Genomic DNA, 21,013 nt, shown 5'->3' with positions numbered 1-21,013 from the left:
CCCTCCCGCGCTAGCCTAAGGGCCACCTTAGCAAAGCGCATCCCAGGCTGCATAGCCGCACTACCCTACCCAACCATACCACACATAAACATGACACTACCCCCGGGGTTTACACAGACGAGCCGGCGAAGCAAGAAGAGCGCCAGAAGAAAGGGCCCTAGCCGGCGGGGCCCAGCCAGGACAAAAGGAGGTCCCACAAAGCGCCTACACCGGCCGCATTTGCGGTCGGGGTAGACGACGGATGGGGCCCACCTACGAAGGCTGTCCAGGCCTACACGAGATGAGGCAGGATAAAGAGGGATAATCCCCCTCGATCCAAATCATTGAGGCCAATTCCTAGCCATGGAATAATGGCGCGCGCGCGTGGCGCGAATGACAGTTATTACGATTTCCGTTCTTATATTTTCATTCATAATATATCTAATGGTTTTATTATTGTATATGTAACTATAACCTCACTTATACTCTCTCTTCTGTGCTTATACTGGTAATTATTTACTTTAGTGGCACCACCTCCAATTTTCACGAAATTGTCTACCCCCCTATTTTCGATGGTGCTGAACATGAATCTGCAGTTTTTTTTTGTGCTGTCGAACCTAGTTTTCGAGAAAAAAAATTTTCAAAATTCTAACCTGGATATTTCAGATAACACTACGTAGAACTCTGTATATTTTATTTAGCTTTCCAGAACATCTGTTATGAACAATTAACACTGTTCACGAAACACATTTTCGTAAATTTCAAGTAAAAAGATATGTATTTAATAAATAAAAATTTTGTAGTTTGAATCCGCCATTTGTAATTCGTGATGACAACTTTGAGTTCCCCCACTCATTCAACTCTGTTCATCCCACATAAAATTAATATAATTTTATTTATTAAATACATATTTTTTTAGTTCAAATTTGGGAAAATGTGTTTGTTAAACATTGTTCATTGTTTATTACAGATGTTCTGAAAGCTACATAAAATATACAGAGTTCTACTTACGTAATGTTATCTGAAATATTCAGGTTAGAATTTTGAAAAATTATTTTCTCAAAAACTGGGTTCGACCGCACAAAAAAACTTCAGATTCGTGTTCAGCACCATCGAAAATAGACATATAGTAGACAAAATTTTGTGAAAATTGGAGGTGGTGCCACTAAAGTAAATAATTATCTTATTTATTTATAAGTAATATTATACTCAATAAATAAATAGTTAATAATAATGAAATAAAAATTATAGTACCTACATTTTAAAATCTGCTTAGAAAATAAATACGCTTTCGTAATTTTTTGAAGAAATTATAAAATTCAGACCGATTTTATAATCTAATCTAAATTATTTCTGCTGGAATTCAAATAACTAAACCTGTATTTAACAAAAAAATGTAAACTTCTTTACTACTTTACGTGTAACACTGCTACATAGCTAACAATCTCTTTACCTTATTGGATTACAATCATAAATTAATTTAATTATTAAAAGTATTAAAACCATGAAACAGAACAGGTTATGTTTACTCTATGGGATCCGCCATATTCTTGGCGTCTTTTTCTAGGGTGGGGGTATTTAAAAATTGCCATACATTCATAAATCATTTAAAATTTCATACTGATTTGATTAGTATATTGTGGTAAGTACTTACGTAAGTTTTTTTAAGTTCTTTTTGAGTAATACCACTGGATTTACTAACTAAATTTTGAAGTTCATAAACTCTCAGGATCTGATAACTTAAACATTTATCTTTATTAATTTATTTATTGTAACCGTTTAATAAATTAGCTTGATTTGTGACACTTTGCTCATTGTTTGGGGACTTTGACTGTTGCTCTCTGGTTGTGGATGGCCTAAACTCTAGAGATGGACGATGGTACTTCGGAGAAGTTTTGGAATAGGGTCAAGACGGGTAGAAATAAAATTTTAGGTTGCTCCGCTGGAACAGGTTTTGTTCAGTGTATGCGTTTCTGTCACATATAGGGTTGCCAGATCTCCGGGTTTGACCCGGAGTCTTCGGGTTTTGATGGTACATACATCTCCGGGCTCCGGGTTAACATGTCATTTCTCCGGGTTTTCTTTGTTGCGGAAAGAAACATTCCCTGATACCTGATTTTTGTCACGAACGAAGTAGATATTTCCTGATTGCGTTTTTTTAAAACATCGATTTCTTCGAAAACAGCAATTCATTTACATAATCTTTTTTTTAGTCATCAATTTTACAAACGAGTCATATCTCCGGGTCTGTCATGAAATAGATCTGGTAACCCTAGTCACAGATTGTGATAGACCAATTGTGGTTCAGTTCACATTGTTACAACTGTAAACTGTTATTAAATTTGTACGGTTCGAAGAACAGAAACAGGGAAAATAATGTAAATTTTATAAGTTTATTATGACCTTAATAAAAAAAAAACAGGAGGTATTTTGACCCACTGAAAATGATGGAGCCATCGGTGGAAATCTCGATTTTTTTGGTAAAATAGTTTAGATTTTGAACATTATTCAAATGGCTATAACTGCTTAAGGATGTATTTTACGGAAAAAATGCAAGAATAAAAAGTTTTTATTTTGGCCCAATGACGATTCCTGACCCACTCTACTCACCTGATCTGGCACCTTGTGATTTTTTTTGTTCCTCCGGATATGAAACGGCATCTGTACGAAGGTGTTCTGCGCAGTGGAAAAAACGTTTGTATCAGAGTGTACCTTGAAAGTGGCTAATCCGAATGAACCAATTCTGTATTTTTTAAAAATGGTGTCCGGTTATTTTTGGATTCCCCTCGTACATCGATCCCCTAACTTTTTATATGTTGTGCGCTATCACGATTGCGCATTTCACGGGCTAAATAAAATTTATTGAACTACGTATTGATTACTGACATGTATATATTACAATGTTACAAATAAATGACACCTTTTTGAAATATTGTATAATATCGTTTTAGAGAGCACAATTTACATTTTTTTTCATCTATATTTTAAGAATGATTAAGAGTATTGCTATTGGGAGCGTAAAGAAAGACACACTCTTTATTGTACAGGAATTGCACAGATCTGTGTTACAGGTCTCGCACAGGATTCCTTTTTGAACCACGTTCTTATTGCTTTTTGTCTTCATAAGTTGGCTGCATATCCCGTCCTTGGTGATGGGCTGACATCCTCTTATTGTTGTAACGTATGATGCACTGGAATCATCGACTAGAATGCAATAATAGGTAATTAGCATTATTTTTTAAAAGTTTTTATAACTTACTTTGATACTGAAATGTAGCGCAAACTTCATGTTTGCTGCTACAATTTAAAATTCCCAAATATCTAGGGTTTCCACCGTAACAGTCTCTGTTGGTACTGAAACATTTATAGCACTGAAGACATGATCCTGAAAAGTGGAAAACATTTTAATTAGACAACAATTTCAGTCCTCGGTAACGTTCACAGCATTTTGAATTGGATACTGACAGTATCTGAGATACATATACAGGATGTCCCACTATAAATAAGGTCGGCGAGTTAGCATATTAGGGGCCCTAGAGCTTGGAGACAAAAATGTTATCTAATAAATCGACCAAGAGAGATCACTGGAAACAGTTTTCAAGTTCGTTCAGCCGCTAGGAAGCGCAGTCTACATATCAAAGCATAGAATTGAGAATTTTTCTCAGAAATGGTTCCTCTTCAGGTATATTAAATAGTGCAAATGTGGATAGCCGGATTCATTGCGTATAACTTTTGTTATTTGCATTTTGTTCTATCTCTTGACAGAAAAGGTGGGGGAAGCCCATAATGTGCTCATCAGAAAAATGCATTTTTTTAAGGATTGGCTTATCAAAAGCTCAGCGTTATATACCTCAATATGGAAACCTATAGATGGCGTTATTTCAAAAGAATGCTATTTTATGGATTTTTCTCAAAATTTTTAAATGCAATGGAATGCTTTTCTTTATATAAATTAATTAAAAAAAAAAACTGATGAATATACGTACTATAAGTTTGAAATTTGTAACGAAAGTGTTGTTTAAATTTGTGTATTTAGTTATTTATTGGCGCTATTTATCCATGTTTAGGTTATTTCAAGTTTTCTTAAAAGAGTGAAATAGCAGGACTAAACTTTTAATAGGTTAGTCTGAAGAGCATAAAAATATATAGATACCTTTTGACGCCAAAACGGTTTTTGTTATCAAGTTATTCGCAAATTATGATAATACATTATTGAGGAACACGACACTAACGAAAATACATTTAATTACCAAAACAAAATGCTGAATTCATTTATGTAAAGAAAACTATAGGATTACTATTAAAATTTTTGAGAAAAATCCATAAAACGTCATTCTTTTCTATTTTTTCTTTGCATCTTCCACAGTTTTTAAGATAATGATCTACAGGGTGATACTTTTTCTGGTGCCGGGCCTCCTTTCAGCCTCCCAAACTTTCTTCAGGTACGCCACTGGTCTCATAAAATAAATTATTTTCTGTCAGTCAGAACCTACTAGAGAATTTTAAAATCCGGCTTTTATTTTAGCCATTTACAGGAAATAATTTACTTTTTTGCTCGAAAACGACCGCAGATACGAACAATTGCAAGAGACAAAAACATTTCTAAATTGAAAAGGGAATGAAACCTTTCTTCTAGAAAAGGCCAGTGGCGTACCGGAAGAAAGTTTGGGGGACTGAAAGGAGGCCCGATCCCAGAAAATACTGTAGATCGTGACAACTATTAGGCAAGGCTAATGATGCAGGTAATCTAAGTTAACCTACATTCCAAATTTGAGGCATAGATCTCAAAAACTGTGGGAGATACAAAGAAAAAACAGAAAAGTTATTGAAACCCTGTACCACAGCTTATGTTATTAAGCTGTGCCTGTACCATGGCAACGAAGCATTTACGGACATATATATGAACTTTTTTACTGAAAATTATGCGCAGATTCACCCTCCTGTATAAAGACATACTATTATGAAACACCTTGATATTAAGCAAAAAGAATAACGGACAATATCTTCAATAATATATATTTTTGAATATGATTATTACTATATTTTTCTAAATATACGTAGAATATTAGTTGAGGAAGTATTAACTGAAAGCTAAATAGCCACTATAATATAATATAAGGCATTTTTCTAAATTAATATTTACACATTTTATGTAAGACGAAAAATATTAATTCATTTATTTATTTTTATAAAAAGATGTTATTTTCTCTAACATAACATAATTAGAATTTTTTTTTTATTGTTATATTAAAAATGAAATTGTTGAATTTGTTCTAGTTTTACAAAAGTTAACAGCCTCATTTATTTTTATCTAATAGTAGGTATTTATTGATTACCAATGCCTCAATTAAAAAAACGTTTTTTTTTTCAAATATTTTTCACTGCAGACACATCTCTTTTAATGCTTTGAAGTAGCCACAAAGTCCATTTATAAAACATGACCGAAGTGTAACTAATTTGCGGGTACCTATCAGATTTTCAAAGTAAAAAAAACAGTACCAATGAATACATTTTTCTTCATCTCTGACCATTGCAACTAATAGCTAAAAAATTTAAACTGCACATAGTTTATACTGGACTAATTTATACAAAAAATAAACAAGTTATGACAAAAAAAGTGCCAAAAACTGTTCAAAGTCACTCCAATCTACGGTACATATTTATCAAAGTAAAAACCCAGTAACAGATCCATAAAAAAATACAAAACATTTTCTGAATAAAATCGAAACTTCCGTTTTTTAAGGAATTCTCAGTAAAGAAAAACTACTTGGTACCTCCTCGCTTCCGTTCATATATGAATAAATACACAACCATTTTACATTTTAACAGTTTTTAATGTTTTAAAGACAAAACGTAACACACATTATGAAGTATTTTTTTATATAAGTATTTATGTCTTTACTTACCTGTCGATATAAATAATAGCAGCACCACGAAGAGAAACTGAAGTTGCACACATATTTTACTTATTACAGTCATCACAAAATAAAAATTTACTTGTTCTCTATGGTGAATAATGAGTTATAAAACATAGATGGCCCTGGTATACTTCCACAACTTTAAACAAACCGCATGTACCTAATTAAAATTACTTGAAAAATTCTAATAAACAAATTCTATTTTTGCCTTTGTTGCCGTACCTAGAACTAATATCTGAGACACATATCGTATTTTTAAATCATACTAGACGGACGTTAAAAGTGTACCTACAGTGATTTTTTTTTTAGATTTACAGATCCTCTATTTATCTGACATATTTGCTCTATTTTATCTTATATAAATAAATAGCAAATCTCGAAAGTATACGAAATGATTACAGAATTTCTTTTGAATTACCAGTTTGCGGTAGAAAAATAAATCAATTTCTTTGTAGTGATCAATAAGTCTGTATCTGCATATAAAATCTGAGTTTCATTTTTAACCACCATAGGCGTAACTACAAGGGTTACAACGGGCATATACTTTTTCATAATTTTCATAATATTAGTTATGGTTTTTATAGCTTTTATTTAGCAGTTCCCAGATTTATTTAATTTATCAGATTTATTACACTTTTTCAAAAAGTATATTGTTATGCTATTTTTTCTTCAACTGAAATCCCCCATTTAATTATTAATTTGTGCCTTGAAATTATTCAAACCAAATTTGGATAACAGCAAAGTAGGTTAGGTGGATACTTCGTCAAACATTAGTCCCCATATTGCTAATTGAGTTCATTTGTTATTGTTTGTGGTTCAATTTGCTGAAGACTCTTAGGGAATCTAATGAAGATATAGCTGTACCTGAGGAGATACTGGAGTGTGCGAAAGAGGTTTCTTTGAATCTCAAACTTGGCAAATAAGATGAAGCCGTCAACGTTTTGGTCACAATATTCAATGTTGCGGTCAACGTTGGATATAAAGAAGGGGATTGATGTAAGCAAATATTTAAAGTCACGTGGTTTTCTCAAGAGACAAAATGTCCCGAAAAATTCGCGAGTATTTACAAAGGAGCATGTTGATTGCTTTTTGAATACCTGTGCCACTGATTTCACTTGACCTCTATATTTTCACGTTCAGTGTCACTTTATTCACATACTGTGCACACAAAATTTCTTTAATATATTTTCATTTGTTCAGAAAATACTTATTGTTAGAAAACGAGATATTCAAAGGCAAACGATTATACAGGGTGTCAAGTAAACTGAATATGAGTAGGTCTTACAATAATTAAAAGGCTTTTTTTCGCGAGTGAAGTCGTATGTTGTAGTATGTGTAGTATGAGTGAATGAAGATATTTAAGCTACCATATGACAACTAAGTTCAAAAGAGATAGAAATAGTAACTACAAGTCAGATATTCACCAATATTCAGTCACGAAAAAAAAACCTAATGTCATATGAATATTTTTTAAAATTAACTGTTTCTAATATAAGTACACAGAAATTAAGGGATATTACAAGAAAATTATTTTCAAAGAGCTGTAACTTGGAGGGAAAGGGTCGTAGAGAGAATAAAAGAAAAGGAAATTGAAGCTTCAAGTGTCTAGTTTTCAGATCTGCAGTTTAAAATTTTTTTAGCATAAGCAGTTTTTGAGTAATAAGAAAATCAACGGGAAAAAAAGGCTATTAATTTAAAAAAAATTTTTTTGGTAATTTCATCATAAAGCTCTTTTAGATCATTTAATTCTCTTCAATTTGAGCGGTTCCAGGGCCTTGTTGACTTTGACAATCGATTACTCGGGAAATAATGGTCGTACAGAAAATCCAAGAAGGGTTTCCCCCAAGTTACAGTATTTTGAAAATCATCCAAAATTTTGGGATTTTTTTAATATCCCTTAATTTTTGTGCCTAGTGTATAATAAATTTCGACATATGTTATATCTTATTAGTACTAAGTGCTTAAGAACAACAAAAAAACTATATTGGCTATTTTATTTATCAAAATAAATGCATAATATCAAATAATATCTGATGTTCCGTATTTATTTTGTTGCATAAATGACCAATGCCAATGACATAAGTAAAATGGTATCTTGTTGTTAAACGTGTTTGTCTCGAAGACTGTTCATTTTATAGTAACAAACAACTACACATTTTTCACATCAAAAGTATGAATATATTAAAAACGCTGAAAACATTTAAGACTAACGTTTTAATTAGGGCCATAACTATCGAGATGTTCTGCTCATAAAAGTAAATATTGGTAAACTAAATACATTAGTAGAAACAGTTTCAAGTAGCACAGCTTTTGCCCAAAGTTTAATTTGAATGAGAGAATCGAAAAGTGTAACAAAAATTTGATTTGCGCAACTTCAAGAGCTAATAACACTACATGGTAAGCCCAACTAAAAAAATAAATAATTCCGTGACATTATTTCTTTAAGACTTACCCAAATTTACCCACCATTGCCCTGATTTCCTCAATACCCCATATAAGACAATCTCCTTAAATTTAAAGGCCAAAAATACTTTTGTGTTAGACTCTGTAGAGCTGGTAACTACACAAAACAGCAAATCATTGTGACAATTTTCAAAATTCGTTAGATTAGTATGTTGTAACATAGTATACCATTCTTGATATGTAGATATCAACGAATTAATAATTTTTTTTTATTGAATTTGATGAACAAAAGAATAGAAATAAATCACGAAACACTTAAATTTTAAAAAATTAAAAAAATAAGAATATTTGATACCCACACTGCGGTAGTAAGTAGTAGTAAGTGTCTCGTGATTTATTTCTATTCTTTTGTTCATCAAATTCAATAAAAAAAATTATTAGTTCGTTGATATTTATTTTCAGAGGTCGCTCGAAAACATTTTAGGTACACTACTTTTAAAGTTAAAATAATTATGAGTGACCGTTAGAAATTAAAATATCAGTTTGAAATTTTCAGAATCGACATTTTTTTCAACCTAGAAATTGATAAAATAACGAGAAGAAAAATAAAAAAAATTTTACGATTTTGGAAATTTTTAAAATTCTTCAAAAAAAATTAAAAAATTTTTTTGAGCTGATTTTTTGAGGGGGCTCTTAAAACATGGTAAACTAACATATTTTCACAAGAGACACGAAAAAAAAAATAATCGTTTTTTTTTGGACCACCCTAATGTACCTGTGAATATTATTTTAGATTTGGTTTTATGTAATTGCTTCCGCTTTAAATTTTATCACCAAATTTTCATTCTGAGTTATGAAAAGAATTAATAACAATACTAGTAATTACTGCAAATTTTACAATTTAAGAGTTTACAACTAGGTAGAAAAATCAACAACGTTTACTTTATTACAAAAATACAAAATTTCATAGTAAGTATTAATTAACTACATTCTTCAAGAAATTAAAAAATATGTTATAAAACCTATAAAATACGAAAAGTTAATCATATTGCTGGTAGCACTGTTGCATAAAGTGTAGTTACACAGATGGAAGTGGGTCTTTCTCACTTTGTGCCCTTCGGTAGTAACGAATTTTATCATTTCAGTCAGATTCATATTGTAACATCCCCGATATGTAGCCAAAACTGTAACCCCAGGCATGTCAGCTGAAAAACATAAAATTGACTTTGTCAGAATTGTTAAGGTACTACAAATTGTATGGGCAGTTGTGAACAATAAAAAGTTTCCCATTTGAACTGGGTTTTTACTAAGTTAATTCTTTAAGTACCTTTAAACGTTTTATTAGGCAGGAAACTTTTTTGTCCATAGCTGTCTAAGCATAGCAGATATTAGTAAAAATCTTATTTTATTACTAGACATCGGAAACTTTGTGACGACAATCAAATAAATGAACAGTAGTAAACTGTATTATACTAGGCTAAATTTATGGCCAAGTCGTGTGCCGCTCTATGCTCATGATACATAATGCTATAAAACAAGTGCCATACACTCGACCAGGCTAAACGTCAATCTCACTCATGCGCGCAAACGGTAATGAAATGCACGGCCATTCGTGCGAAAACGTAGACATACTGAAGAATTTACTGAAAGCATTTTTGAAGAGACAGATTTCATACAAGACGAAGGTGATGGATTCATTCCTGCCAAGAAAAGTAGAACTGAATAACAGTAAATGTTTAAAAATATAAATCATTATTGCTTTGTATTTTTTTACTGCCCTTATTCCCACGAAATTTTTAAAAGATACATATTCTGTAAAAAAATCTTTAAATAAAGCAAAACATTGAAATTTGAAAAAAAAATTATATTTATAGGTATTATTCAGTCAGAATTTATATGAAAATTTTTAATTTATAAATATTTAATATTTAATTTGCTATGGCTTAATGTCGTCAATGTTACATTTTATGAAGGAATAGTACTCGTTTCGATGATATATCTAAAATAAAAAAAAAAACATCACTGAACCGTATTTGAAACGTTCAAGTTAGAAATCTCGGGCGTGACCGAGAGCTGTCATCACGCGCATGCGCGCGCCTAGCGCTCCTTCCGCGTGCAGGCCGTTTATTAACGTTAGCTTTTACTACCGCTACCGCGTTTATTTATGAACTATTAATGTGAAACATTTTGAAAATAAAAGTTTAACCCTATATTATTGTCTCTAAAATCCTAGTCCGCTACAGGGCCCGAGAACTTATACTTGAAAATATGGGGAAAGTGGGAACCACGTGACTTGAGATGGATATACAAGTTGGGGAAAGAGACTATAGATGTCGCCACAAAGATTTTGTAGAATACCAATTTTGACAATTGCAATTATGAATCATTTCATGTCATTCATGTTCATGTTTATTGTTGGTTAGGTTTGGCGAGTATTGGTGTGTGTTTTATTTGTGTTTTTAGTGTGATTTATTAGATATTTCATTCACATTTATTTATATAACATAATAATGTCTGATCATCATATAATCACATTTTTTTATTAATAATAAAATGTTTTGTTTTTTGTTTATTTTTTAATAAAAAATGTGATCAGAGGTAGGTAGTTTTTTTATGGATATCAACACAACGAAAAATTTAAAGTTGCATAATAAATCTCTATTACAAGAATTAATCAAAGATTGGTTTAGTAAAATTATTTACTTGTAATATTTTTTTATTCACCGTGAAAGCTAATACAATATAGAAAGCACTGAAACTCTATAATCATTTCCACTCTTTTTTTTCAAAATATGTATTGAAATTTGAAATTTTTTCAACAAACATTTCAAAAAGTTACAGTATCAAAATTATTTCTTATTTTAAGTAGGAAGGCTATTAAGAGCATTTAAAAGTGTCTTTAATGCTTGAGTGATTTTAATGCTTTTTATCAAATGTACTTATTTTCTCATGGTGGCAAAAATTATTTACGTGAAAATTATTTTACAAAACCAATTTCTGAGTGATCTGTGTAGGGAGAGATTTGTTATGTAATTTTATATTTAGCGGCGGCAGAATACCTAAAACAAATATTGGGTAGGTATGTAGTTGTAGAGCGTACAACTAGATGGCGCTTGCATTTTTTACCGGCTACAGGTAATTTAACTCACTGTATTACCGATAATTTCTAGAAAGGGAAAGCAATAGAAGTTGGAGAAAGTGTCAACAGTTAGCGCTGTTGATGACCACGAAATCTGTTGAAGTTTCCTATCTACAGTATCATTTATCTAGGGTCCGCTACGTCTAATTGTTAATCAACAATTAACGTTATCTTGGGAACAAAGAGGCGTAGGTAACTTCTATTTATTTTAAATTGCCATGAAAATAAGCTCTATTTAATGCAAAAAGAGGGAATTCTCGAGCGGCTTTTGGATTAACTCTGAGACGATTTGTTTATAACTCTGTTTTGCGCCTCCTACTTTGTTAGTTGTAAAGGGCAACTTAATTTCAACTTTTTGAAATATATATTTTTTTCGATATGTTTCTTTGGATCAATTACAACCTACATCTACGATATTAACTTCTAAAATTAACGTTCAGTAATTAAACAATTAGTTGCAAAAAAAACGAACGGGCTTTGGCACACATGTTGGACATTGGATTTACCGTATTTTCCATAAATTTCATCAACATCCATCGCTTTTTGCAATAAAAATGGTCAATTTTGCAGCTTATTTGCAATTTGCCAACTTAGCGTCACTTCTTTCAAGTTAACTACTTTTTTGTTGATATTATCATCTTACATTTTTAAAGTACAATAAAATGTCTACTAATAATTTAAATTTTTTTTAATTTTCAAGTTTTATGGTCTAATTCGACTGGAGTAGAATAAGTCATTGCTATGTGTGTCTGGTAATTGTGGCAACTACATTTTAGATAAAAAATGTCCATTTTCAGCTATTTTAAAAATTTCTCTGATACATATCTCAAAACATGATAAAGCTATCTTAAAAAAATAAAACAAGGTTTTCTTTAAAGGGTGGCAGCTTTTTAGGGAAACAAAGTGTACCAAGGCAACTTGATTTAAATGATTTAATTTCATCTGTGGGTGCTTACGATAAAAAAAATTGCACTTGGATTATAAACTACAAATTTCAGTCAAAAATAGTACATTTCTGGTTCAAATGGAATACAGGTAATTTTTTGTAAATCCCTCTCTTTATATTAGTTAGCAGCTGGGTTAAAACTAAATTCTGAATGTAAGTTCTATTATAAAATCTTTAAAATGATTTGCCTTTCACCGCCTGTTGATATTTAAGATTTCTTAAAAGGCTGTTGCTTTATCTATGGTGCCAGAAAAATGGAGCGATTTAAAAAAAATACGTGGTCCTGTTCATAATCAAAATTGTCAAGTTTCTTCTGTGAAAAAATAGTAACTAGCACTTGTAATAATCCATTTGAAAACCCTTTCTCGGACCACCTGGCGTATTGTTTACATTGTACTTCTATTAAATATTAGACGGCTGGCAAAGTACCAAATTGTCAGCATGAACGTATAAAAAAATCATAATCAAATTAATTGTTTTGTAACAGATGTTTGGTTTTGACTAACATTTTTGAAATAAGGTCATTTCCACCATGCACCATGCATTGGATTCAATCACAAGTAGATGTAAACGCAATTATCTAACTCGATTAACAAATCATTAGCTCAAATTGTTTATGTCGATCGAAATCTTTAGACGTGTCCAGATACAAGTTACAAGGTGCAACATCTTTCACTGGTAACTAGTTTTGAGAAATAATATTGCTATTTGTTGATATATGTGTCTACTACCGAAATAAACGAAATAGATCCCTGAGTTTGAAAACCGATATTAAGAAAACGTAGGGGCAAAAAAATTTGAAACTTGGACTATATATAGCCTCACTATTATTCTATTGTATGCTAAAATTTCAGTTAGTTTCGTTATCCCATTTTTTATTTATTAATGAAAATGTGGAAAAAAACTCGGTTTTCTGCCTACAAAATTGATGTCTCTCACTTTAACTCGTCTAATTTTTTGGTTAATTGGTAAAAACATTCCAAATTTTTACTGACGATAAGTCAAACCTGTCAAACCATTGTCTTTAATAGGTAATTTTTCTCAAAAGCTCTTCTTTTTTTATTTTTAAGCAAAACAGAAGGGAGTACTATCTCCGTAAATATTGTATTCTTTAAAAAAAAAACTCAAATATGTCACTGTCTAGTTGGAGTAGCAGTTTTTTTGCTTTATTTGCAATTACAGATTATGAAAGTGGCTGTTCTTGAATGTCGAAGAGAGTAGAGAGAGAAATATAATGATTTTAATTTGTGATATTACCATGATCGATAATTTTTACGTAATTTTGTCTTTATAAATCTCCAATATTCAGCAAACGGTTTGGTGCCAATTTGAAAATCCTGCACAAACACCAAACTTCTAGTCAGACTTTGAGCAGAAAGGGTAAATACATAATGCGCATGTTTTGAACAATTGGAAACCGTTGGAGATGCGGCAGAAACAAACCTATTAGTGATTGATATANCTTAGCAAATTATTCAAAAGCTGTAGCCAAATTAAGTTGCAATAAAAATTCATTATCACTTTTTATAACCACAAATTTTAACATAAAACTTTTTTAAATGGCCATTCTCTACTTGTCTAAGTTGTTCCAATCTGCCATTACAGTATGTACTAGATTGCTGGTTATAACAAATGTCAGTTTCTTATTTTTAGATTTACAAAACAATGTTAAAAAAAGAGAGTTGTAGCTACCAACTAGAAGTTTTAAAAATGGTGTCAAATTTTATATAGGTTGTTCACAAAAAGCGTGACATACCACAATTATAATTTTTACGTAATTTTGTCTTTATAAATCTCCAATATTCAGCAAACGGTTTGGTGCCAATTTGAAAATCCTGCACGAACACCAAACTTCTAGTCAGAGTTTGAGCAGAAAGGGTAAATACATAATGCGCATGTTTTGAACAATTGGAAACCGTTGGAGATGCGGTAGAAACAAACCTATTAGTGATTGATATAGGCTGAAACAAACTGTAATAAATTTTAATAAATATGTCAACGATAGATAACAGTGTATAAAGATAGAATGTCTGCCAATATTGCAGGAATAATTTTGCCACAAAGACATTGACAAACTTAAGGTAGGTAATTAAGCCTTTTTCAGATGGATATAGAAATATGCATCTGAATTAAGAGAACTTCTTTCTTATTGGCTGCTGAACAGGTTTTTATTAAACAACCAATAACAAGGACGTACACCTAATACAAGAACTGGAAACTTTAGATTTTAGACAGAATGGAAATATTTAATGTATTTTTAATTGTACTTTAACTCCAAGAAAACTTGCGATGTAAAAAATGTGATTTTTTTTACTAACTTCAGCACCCTGTGTCTCGGAACAACCTAGGACTCTTCATACAAAATTTTTTGCCACAAATAGTTTGTTGTACAGTCAAAGTATGTTTAAGCAAATTCAGTAACAAAAGTACTGGATTACAAATTAAATTGTCCATAGAACTATGATTATTTTCCTTACTCTCATATTTCAAGACGAAACACTTAGTTTCCGTGCAGTTCGAGGTTTGCAGAGAACGTTTGACTCCATTGACACACTCGGGGGATGTTTGGTGGCAGTGGTAACATTCCAAAGTGTTACCTACAAAAAATAAATTTGTATGAATATCTTACTATACTACTATACTACTACTAAGGTATGTATGTAACTTCCAAATTAAATGTAAACAGATGCAGCAAAAATTACACTAATTAATAATAGTATATTGAAAATGATGAGATAAGTGATTTATTATTTATAAACTAATGCAAAAAAATTACCCTTTACGTCACAAGAATTTCCGAAATTTTTCCGTGATTTTTGACAGGCTGTATTTAGGTGAAAGATGGTCATATCGGGAATTAAAAAAAAAGCATTTTGAAGCTCTAAGGTTCTAGTTTTTAGATCTTTCAGTCGAAATTTTTTTATCATGCAATTCTAAGAAATAGAGCGACAAAAAAATCCACGGACTTGGAAACATTTTTTTCAGCTAAGTCATTGCATGGAGCAGATAGCTTGTTTATTCAGCTTCAATTTACTTTTTTTTTTAAATTTCGATACGACCATTTTTCATCGAAATATCGGACTTTTAATGGAAAAGGATTCTTTTGTTTTCAATCATCAATATCTCGGCGACAAATGGTCGTACAGAGAATTGAAGGGAGTTTCTAAAACTGGAATAAATCTCCTATAACATGCTGCCGCAATTTTTCGGATTTTTTTTTTCATCTTTTACACGAATTTTAAAAAACAGGAAAAAAGGGTAATTTATGGGTTTTTAGAAAATTGACGACTAAATTAGAAATATTCACGAAATGACTAATGTTAAGCATGACTTTTAGAGTTCGATATACCCAGAAGAACCCTGTGACGTTTCATCTCGATCTAGCGAACCGTTTCTTTGTTTCAAACAGTCAAACAGAAAAAATTGCAAATTTTTTGGTCGCGCTATTTCTTAGAATTGCATGATAACCGTAACTCTTAAAAAATTTCGTCCGAAAGACCTAAAATCTAGATTCTTAGAGCTTCAAAATGCTTTTTTTAATTCCCGATACGACCATTTTTCACCTAAATACACTGTAAAAAATAACGGAAAAATTTCTTTTGACCCTTTAATTTTTTGCATTAGTTTATAAATAATTTTTTCTCGAAAGCCTAGCATTTCAGTTAAAAACAGTAAGAGACTTTTTTGCTATAGAATAAACCGCAATATAAAAAAAATATATTAAGTTAAATTGAAAAATTTGCAGTGGTGTAGAAGTTATATTAAAAATAGGGGTTATCAGAGCACCTTACCGACGCCTATGATAGATCTAGTTTCACAACAATTTGTAAAATCGATAGAACTTTTTCTTTGTATATTTTATACTAAATATTAAACAAATGGCTTTCATAATTTAAGAAAAAATAAATGANCGTGCAGTTCGAGGTTTGCAGAGAACGTTTGACTCCATTAACACACTCGGGGGATGTTTGGTGGCAGTGGTAACATTCCAAAGTGTTACCTACAAAAAATAAATTTGTATGAATATCTTACTATACTACTATGCTACTACTAAGGTATGTATGTAACTTCTAAATTAAATGATGCTTAAGATAAGTGATTTATTATTTATAAACTAATGCAAAAGAAAATGAATTTTTCTGTGATTTTTGACAGGCTGTATTTAGGTGAAAAATAAATTCAACAGACGACCCAGCTATAGTCACCGATCTAAGTTTATTAAATGTGACTATTGTGGTAGATCTAAATCACGCCAAGAAGGACTGTTACTATTATAAAACCCTCCATATGATTCAAACTACACAAGATGAACAAAGTTTTGCATTTATGCTTGGAAGAAAAAATGCCAACCAGAAGATTCCAGTGCCAAAGACGAACACACTTTTATATTGGATTCAGGGGCAACGGATCATATAATAAACAAACTAAATTACTTCAGCGTATATTCCGAATTAGAAAATTCGATCCAAATATCAGTTGCAAAACACCACATCAATCGCAGCAACACTGAGGGGAAACATACAGGTCATCTCTAATTTGGATGTTCCCGGAGTTCTAGAAGATGTTCTTTATGCTCCCCATGTTCCCTACAATCTGCTGTCTGTTCGCCGCATGTAAAAAGCCGGTATGTTAGTCACCTTCCATGAAAATGGTGGCGTCACAATTGAACAGGGTGGTAAGGTCATAATGACTGGTAAGTCACAAAAATGTAACTTAATTACAACAAATTTTAAAATGGCAAAACAAGTAAATAACGCGTACATAAATTATCAAATTAATGCAAATAATAATCTAGATAATAATGCAGATAATGGTAATTATGAACTGTGGCATGAACGTTTAGGCCATATTGGAAAAAATAAATTTACTGAAATAAAAACAAAAGACCTCTTTCAAAATACTGTACCATTGAATGAAATAAATCCTACAGATAAGTTATGTGAAGCGTTTGTTTACGGAAAGCAATCATGTTTTCCTTTTGCCAAAAGTAAAAATAAAAGTAATGTAGAAAGGCCTCTATTCGTTGTACACTCCGATTTATGTGGACCAATTACTCCCTCGACAATAGATAATAAAAATTACTTCGTAACATTTATTGACGAATTTACACATTATACAGTTACATATTTATTGACGTATAAGTCTGAAGTGTTTAAAGTATTCCAAGATTTTGTTGCGAAAAGTCAAGCTCATTTTAATTTAAAGGTAACTAGTTACCTTATACTGTGATAACGGGAGCGAATATATGTCCAATGAAATGAGAGCTTGTTGTACAGAAAACAGAATAACATACTATTTAACTGTGCCGTAAACTCCTCAACAAAATTCTGTTGCTGAAAGAATGAACAGAACTTTAACAGAAAAAGCTAGAGCCATGATACTCGGTGCTGAAATAAATAAATGTTTCTGGGGTGAAGCCATTCTAACTCCTACCTATATATTAAATTTAACGCCAACAAAAGCAGTAGCTCAAAATAAAACACCTTTTGAACTATGGCAAAATAAAAAGCCTAGAATAGATCATTTAAAAATTTTGGTTGTACTGCTTATGTTTTGAACAAAACAAGAAAAAGTAAATTTGGACAAAAATCAGTAAAAGGAATAATGGTTGGCTATGAACATAATGGCTATAAAATTTTTAATGTAAACAATGAAATTTATTACAGCACGTGATGTATTGTTCGATGAAAAAAAATTTAAAACATCAAGACCTCAGTTAGAACTTGATGAAGGGGTTGAAACAAAAAACTCCCAAAGTGTCAAAATACCTAAAACTGATAAAAAATCGGTAAACAACTTTCTTTCTATTCAAGGGGACCCAACAACAGAAACCGATAATATAAATCAGTTAAAAGACACTCAAAATGAATCTGAGACTCCAGTTACTGAACTCAGACGTAGTGAGAGACTTAAAAATTGCAATAAAATATAATACCAGGAAAATGATATAGAAATTCCATCACTTTTCATTCGTATATTTTATACTAAATATAAAACAAATGGCTTTCATAATTTAAGAAAAAATAAATGAAAACCGAAAAAAATGTTTTTTCAAGAGCTTTATCTCTAAAATGAAGCCTTTGGAAGAAAAAGTGTTTACTTCAAAATGACATTATTTTGACGAGATCTATCGATGGTTAAAGTCCTAATTATAAAAAGTGAATCACCCTGTATATGACAGGTTGTTTTAAGAAGGAAAATAATTCTACACGCAGATAACATTGTCTTAAAAATTCACATAATTGAAGCATAAATAGGGACGGGTATAAATTGTGTCAAAGTTCTGTATAATACTGTTTGAAAATTTGAGAAAATCTACAAATTTGTTAGTAATAATTTCACAATTGTAAAAAAATATGTCACACAATATATGTCTGTCCCTATGTCCCAATGTATTCCATTGTAGAAACAAAATAAAAACAGATTTTTGATGTGACAAGCTCGAACAAGTGGAACATTTTCTAAAAAAGCCTTTTCTTATAAAAATTTTAACATGTTTTTAAAATAAAGTTGCAAGTTAACTTGACATGATTGTGTTTAGGAAAACAGATAATTTGTAAAAGATGCAAGAGAAAATTGTATACTTCCTTTAAGATAACGACGTTAAATTATTTAGATTTAACAGTTGCGGTAAAATTTTCATTTGTGATTAAATCAGCATACTGCGATTGTTCTAAAACGATTTCTTGGGTAAAATAAAAATTGATTATGAAAAAAACTAAATAAAATATTTATTTGTGCGATAATAATAACAGTTATCTGTAATTTGTCGTTTCATTGTGTATTGTAATGAAGTCTCAAATCATCGTTAAGACGATCAGATAGTGTCTAAGTTGTTAAAACATCACAATGTAAAGAAATTTTAAAAGAAAATAAAGTTTTTATAAATTAGTTTTCAATCAGACTCTTCAATCAGATTTTTGATTATGGATTGAAGACATGGACAAAGTATTTGAAACAAATATAAAATTTTATATCTCAAAATTCCAGAATAACGTTTAAATATAAACAACTTCCCTTAATATCATTTTTTCCTGTCGATAAATGTAAGGGTAATATATTTCTTACATCATTTTCAGATTCCCATTGACAAATAAAATTCTTAAAAAAATTATTTTTCCACAAAATGAAAAACAAAAATATTTCCTCTTTTGTCTAGTCTAGCCCACCTTTAGGAATATATACACGGGGTGTACTGCTCTTACTTTAGACTAAATATAACAAGTCAAGCCAATAACTACGTATTTTAGAATCGAGAGCTCTGAGGACAAATGGATAAATGTTTACATAACAAAACATTCCTAAATTTCAATAGAGAATCAATTATCTATAGTTATGTTCCTTTATGTAGCATACTATTGATTATAAAAACGAACTTACCTAGTTTTATCAAAGTTATCACAAAGAGTAACAGCGACTTCCAGTACACTATCATATTAACATCAACTAAACAAACACCAGCCAATAAAGTTTTGAAATCCGCTATCACTTTAAATTCAACATGGCCGCTGGGGTACAAACATTAATATTGTTTACACTGATTAATAGCATTTTACACAGCTAAATTTTAAAGGGTTATCACCAATTGTTTACTTCTCGCATAGTTAGTTCTTTTTCACATTTATAGAGATATGCTTCTTATCATCTTTTCAGCCAGAGTTTTTTGGATGAACAGAAATAATTTAATCAGTACTAACCCTTCTCTTCAATTTCTGTTTTGTTCAAGAAATCTGTTAATATCTAAAACATAGTAAAAATTATACATTTATTTTCACTGGTACTAATAATGATACATTTTTTTGTGAATAAAAGTTTATTAAAACTGTATATTACTTTTATTTCTCAACTAATAAATTCCATTAAAAATATTATCTTTATTTGCTTACCTGATGTGAATAATCTGATGGGCTAAAATTGGACAACTGAAAATATCCATTTTAAGTACTGTTATTTGTGTACAAAATGATCACAAGTTTTAAGGAAATGTATATAAATGTTTTTTTTAATATTCTTTAAAATACACAAACTCTCACATTTACAATAATTAAATTGAATCGAGTTTGTTTTTATCCCAGCGGTTGTCATAGATAATAATATCCTATGCAAAATAATTTCCTGTACCTTATAAACACCAACTTTTTAAAAATACATATTTGGAATACAAACAAATTTAATAGATATTTTTGTTAATCACATGGCGTATAGACACATTCTTGTCTCGAAGAATTTATACAAGTTGAACAATTGTTGCCCAAACCGTTATTAATTGATTAATCTGCGCCTGAATTAGTCGTGTCTGAAACTTGTCCGTCGAAAAAGTGTACACGCTCTTTACATAGTAAAACAAGTGAATGTGAGATGAGGCGCGTTGCCAATTTTATGAGTTATTTTTATTTAGGACTAGCGAAATATGGAAAAATACAGGCAGGTTAGAGTAAATAACTGAAATTATGAGTTTTGTAAATTTCGTTTTAAAAAGAAAATAAAAAGCAGTGCATTAAAAAAAAATGAGGCTAAATTTAATTTTTTCTTGTAATATAATCGTTTCATGGGCATATTTGTGTTAGGTATAACTACTAGGTAACTTTGATATATACGTAAAGGATGTTCAAAAGTAAAAAAAATCTT

The 21,013-nt window shown here is 30.8% G+C and overlaps 2 protein-coding genes across 2 annotated transcripts; both read right to left on the bottom strand.

The window, feature by feature from the left end:
• Positions 1-2,892: 2,892 nt before the first annotated feature.
• Positions 2,893-6,150, bottom strand: LOC108909499. Its single transcript, XM_018713861.1, has 3 exons — positions 5,886-6,150; positions 3,239-3,364; positions 2,893-3,183 (listed from the first exon to the last, which is right to left on the bottom strand). The coding sequence occupies exons 1-3, from the start codon at positions 5,956-5,958 to the stop codon at positions 2,957-2,959; spliced, it is 426 nt and encodes a 141-aa protein (XP_018569377.1). The 5' UTR covers positions 5,959-6,150; the 3' UTR covers positions 2,893-2,956.
• Positions 6,151-9,220: 3,070 nt separating this feature from the next.
• On the bottom strand, positions 9,221-20,705 carry LOC108909498. Its single transcript, XM_018713860.2, has 4 exons — positions 20,272-20,705; positions 19,766-20,125; positions 14,863-14,982; positions 9,221-9,505 (listed from the first exon to the last, which is right to left on the bottom strand). Exons 2-4 carry the CDS (start codon positions 19,818-19,820, stop codon positions 9,294-9,296), a joined length of 387 nt encoding a protein of 128 aa, XP_018569376.1. The 5' UTR covers positions 19,821-20,125; positions 20,272-20,705; the 3' UTR covers positions 9,221-9,293.
• Between the last annotated feature and the right edge of the window lie 308 nt (positions 20,706-21,013).

Source organism: Anoplophora glabripennis, unplaced genomic scaffold (genome assembly GCF_000390285.2).
Source record: "Anoplophora glabripennis isolate ALB-LARVAE unplaced genomic scaffold, Agla_2.0 scaffold549, whole genome shotgun sequence".
Taxonomy (NCBI): domain Eukaryota; kingdom Metazoa; phylum Arthropoda; class Insecta; order Coleoptera; family Cerambycidae; genus Anoplophora; species Anoplophora glabripennis.
This window is presented reverse-complemented; position numbering and strand designations above follow the sequence as displayed.

Bases quoted from the DNA above. Each gene is read 5' to 3' on its own strand.
- LOC108909499 (XM_018713861.1), bottom strand. From the start codon at position 5,958: ATGACTGTAATAAGTAAAATATGTGTGCAACTTCAGTTTCTCTTCGTG. The intron at 3,365-5,885 runs GTAAGTAAAGAC...TCCACTTTTCAG, and splicing joins GCTATTATTTATATCGACAG to GATCATGTCTTCAGTGCTAT. The intron at 3,184-3,238 runs GTAAGTTATAAA...ATTGCATTCTAG, and splicing joins CGCTACATTTCAGTATCAAA to TCGATGATTCCAGTGCATCA.
- LOC108909498 (XM_018713860.2), bottom strand. From the start codon at position 19,820: ATGATAGTGTACTGGAAGTCGCTGTTACTCTTTGTGATAACTTTGATA. The intron at 14,983-19,765 runs GTAAGTTCGTTT...TATTTTTTGTAG, and splicing joins GATAACTTTGATAAAACTAG to GTAACACTTTGGAATGTTAC. The intron at 9,506-14,862 runs GTAAGGAAAATA...TATGTTTTTCAG, and splicing joins TTTCGTCTTGAAATATGAGA to CTGACATGCCTGGGGTTACA.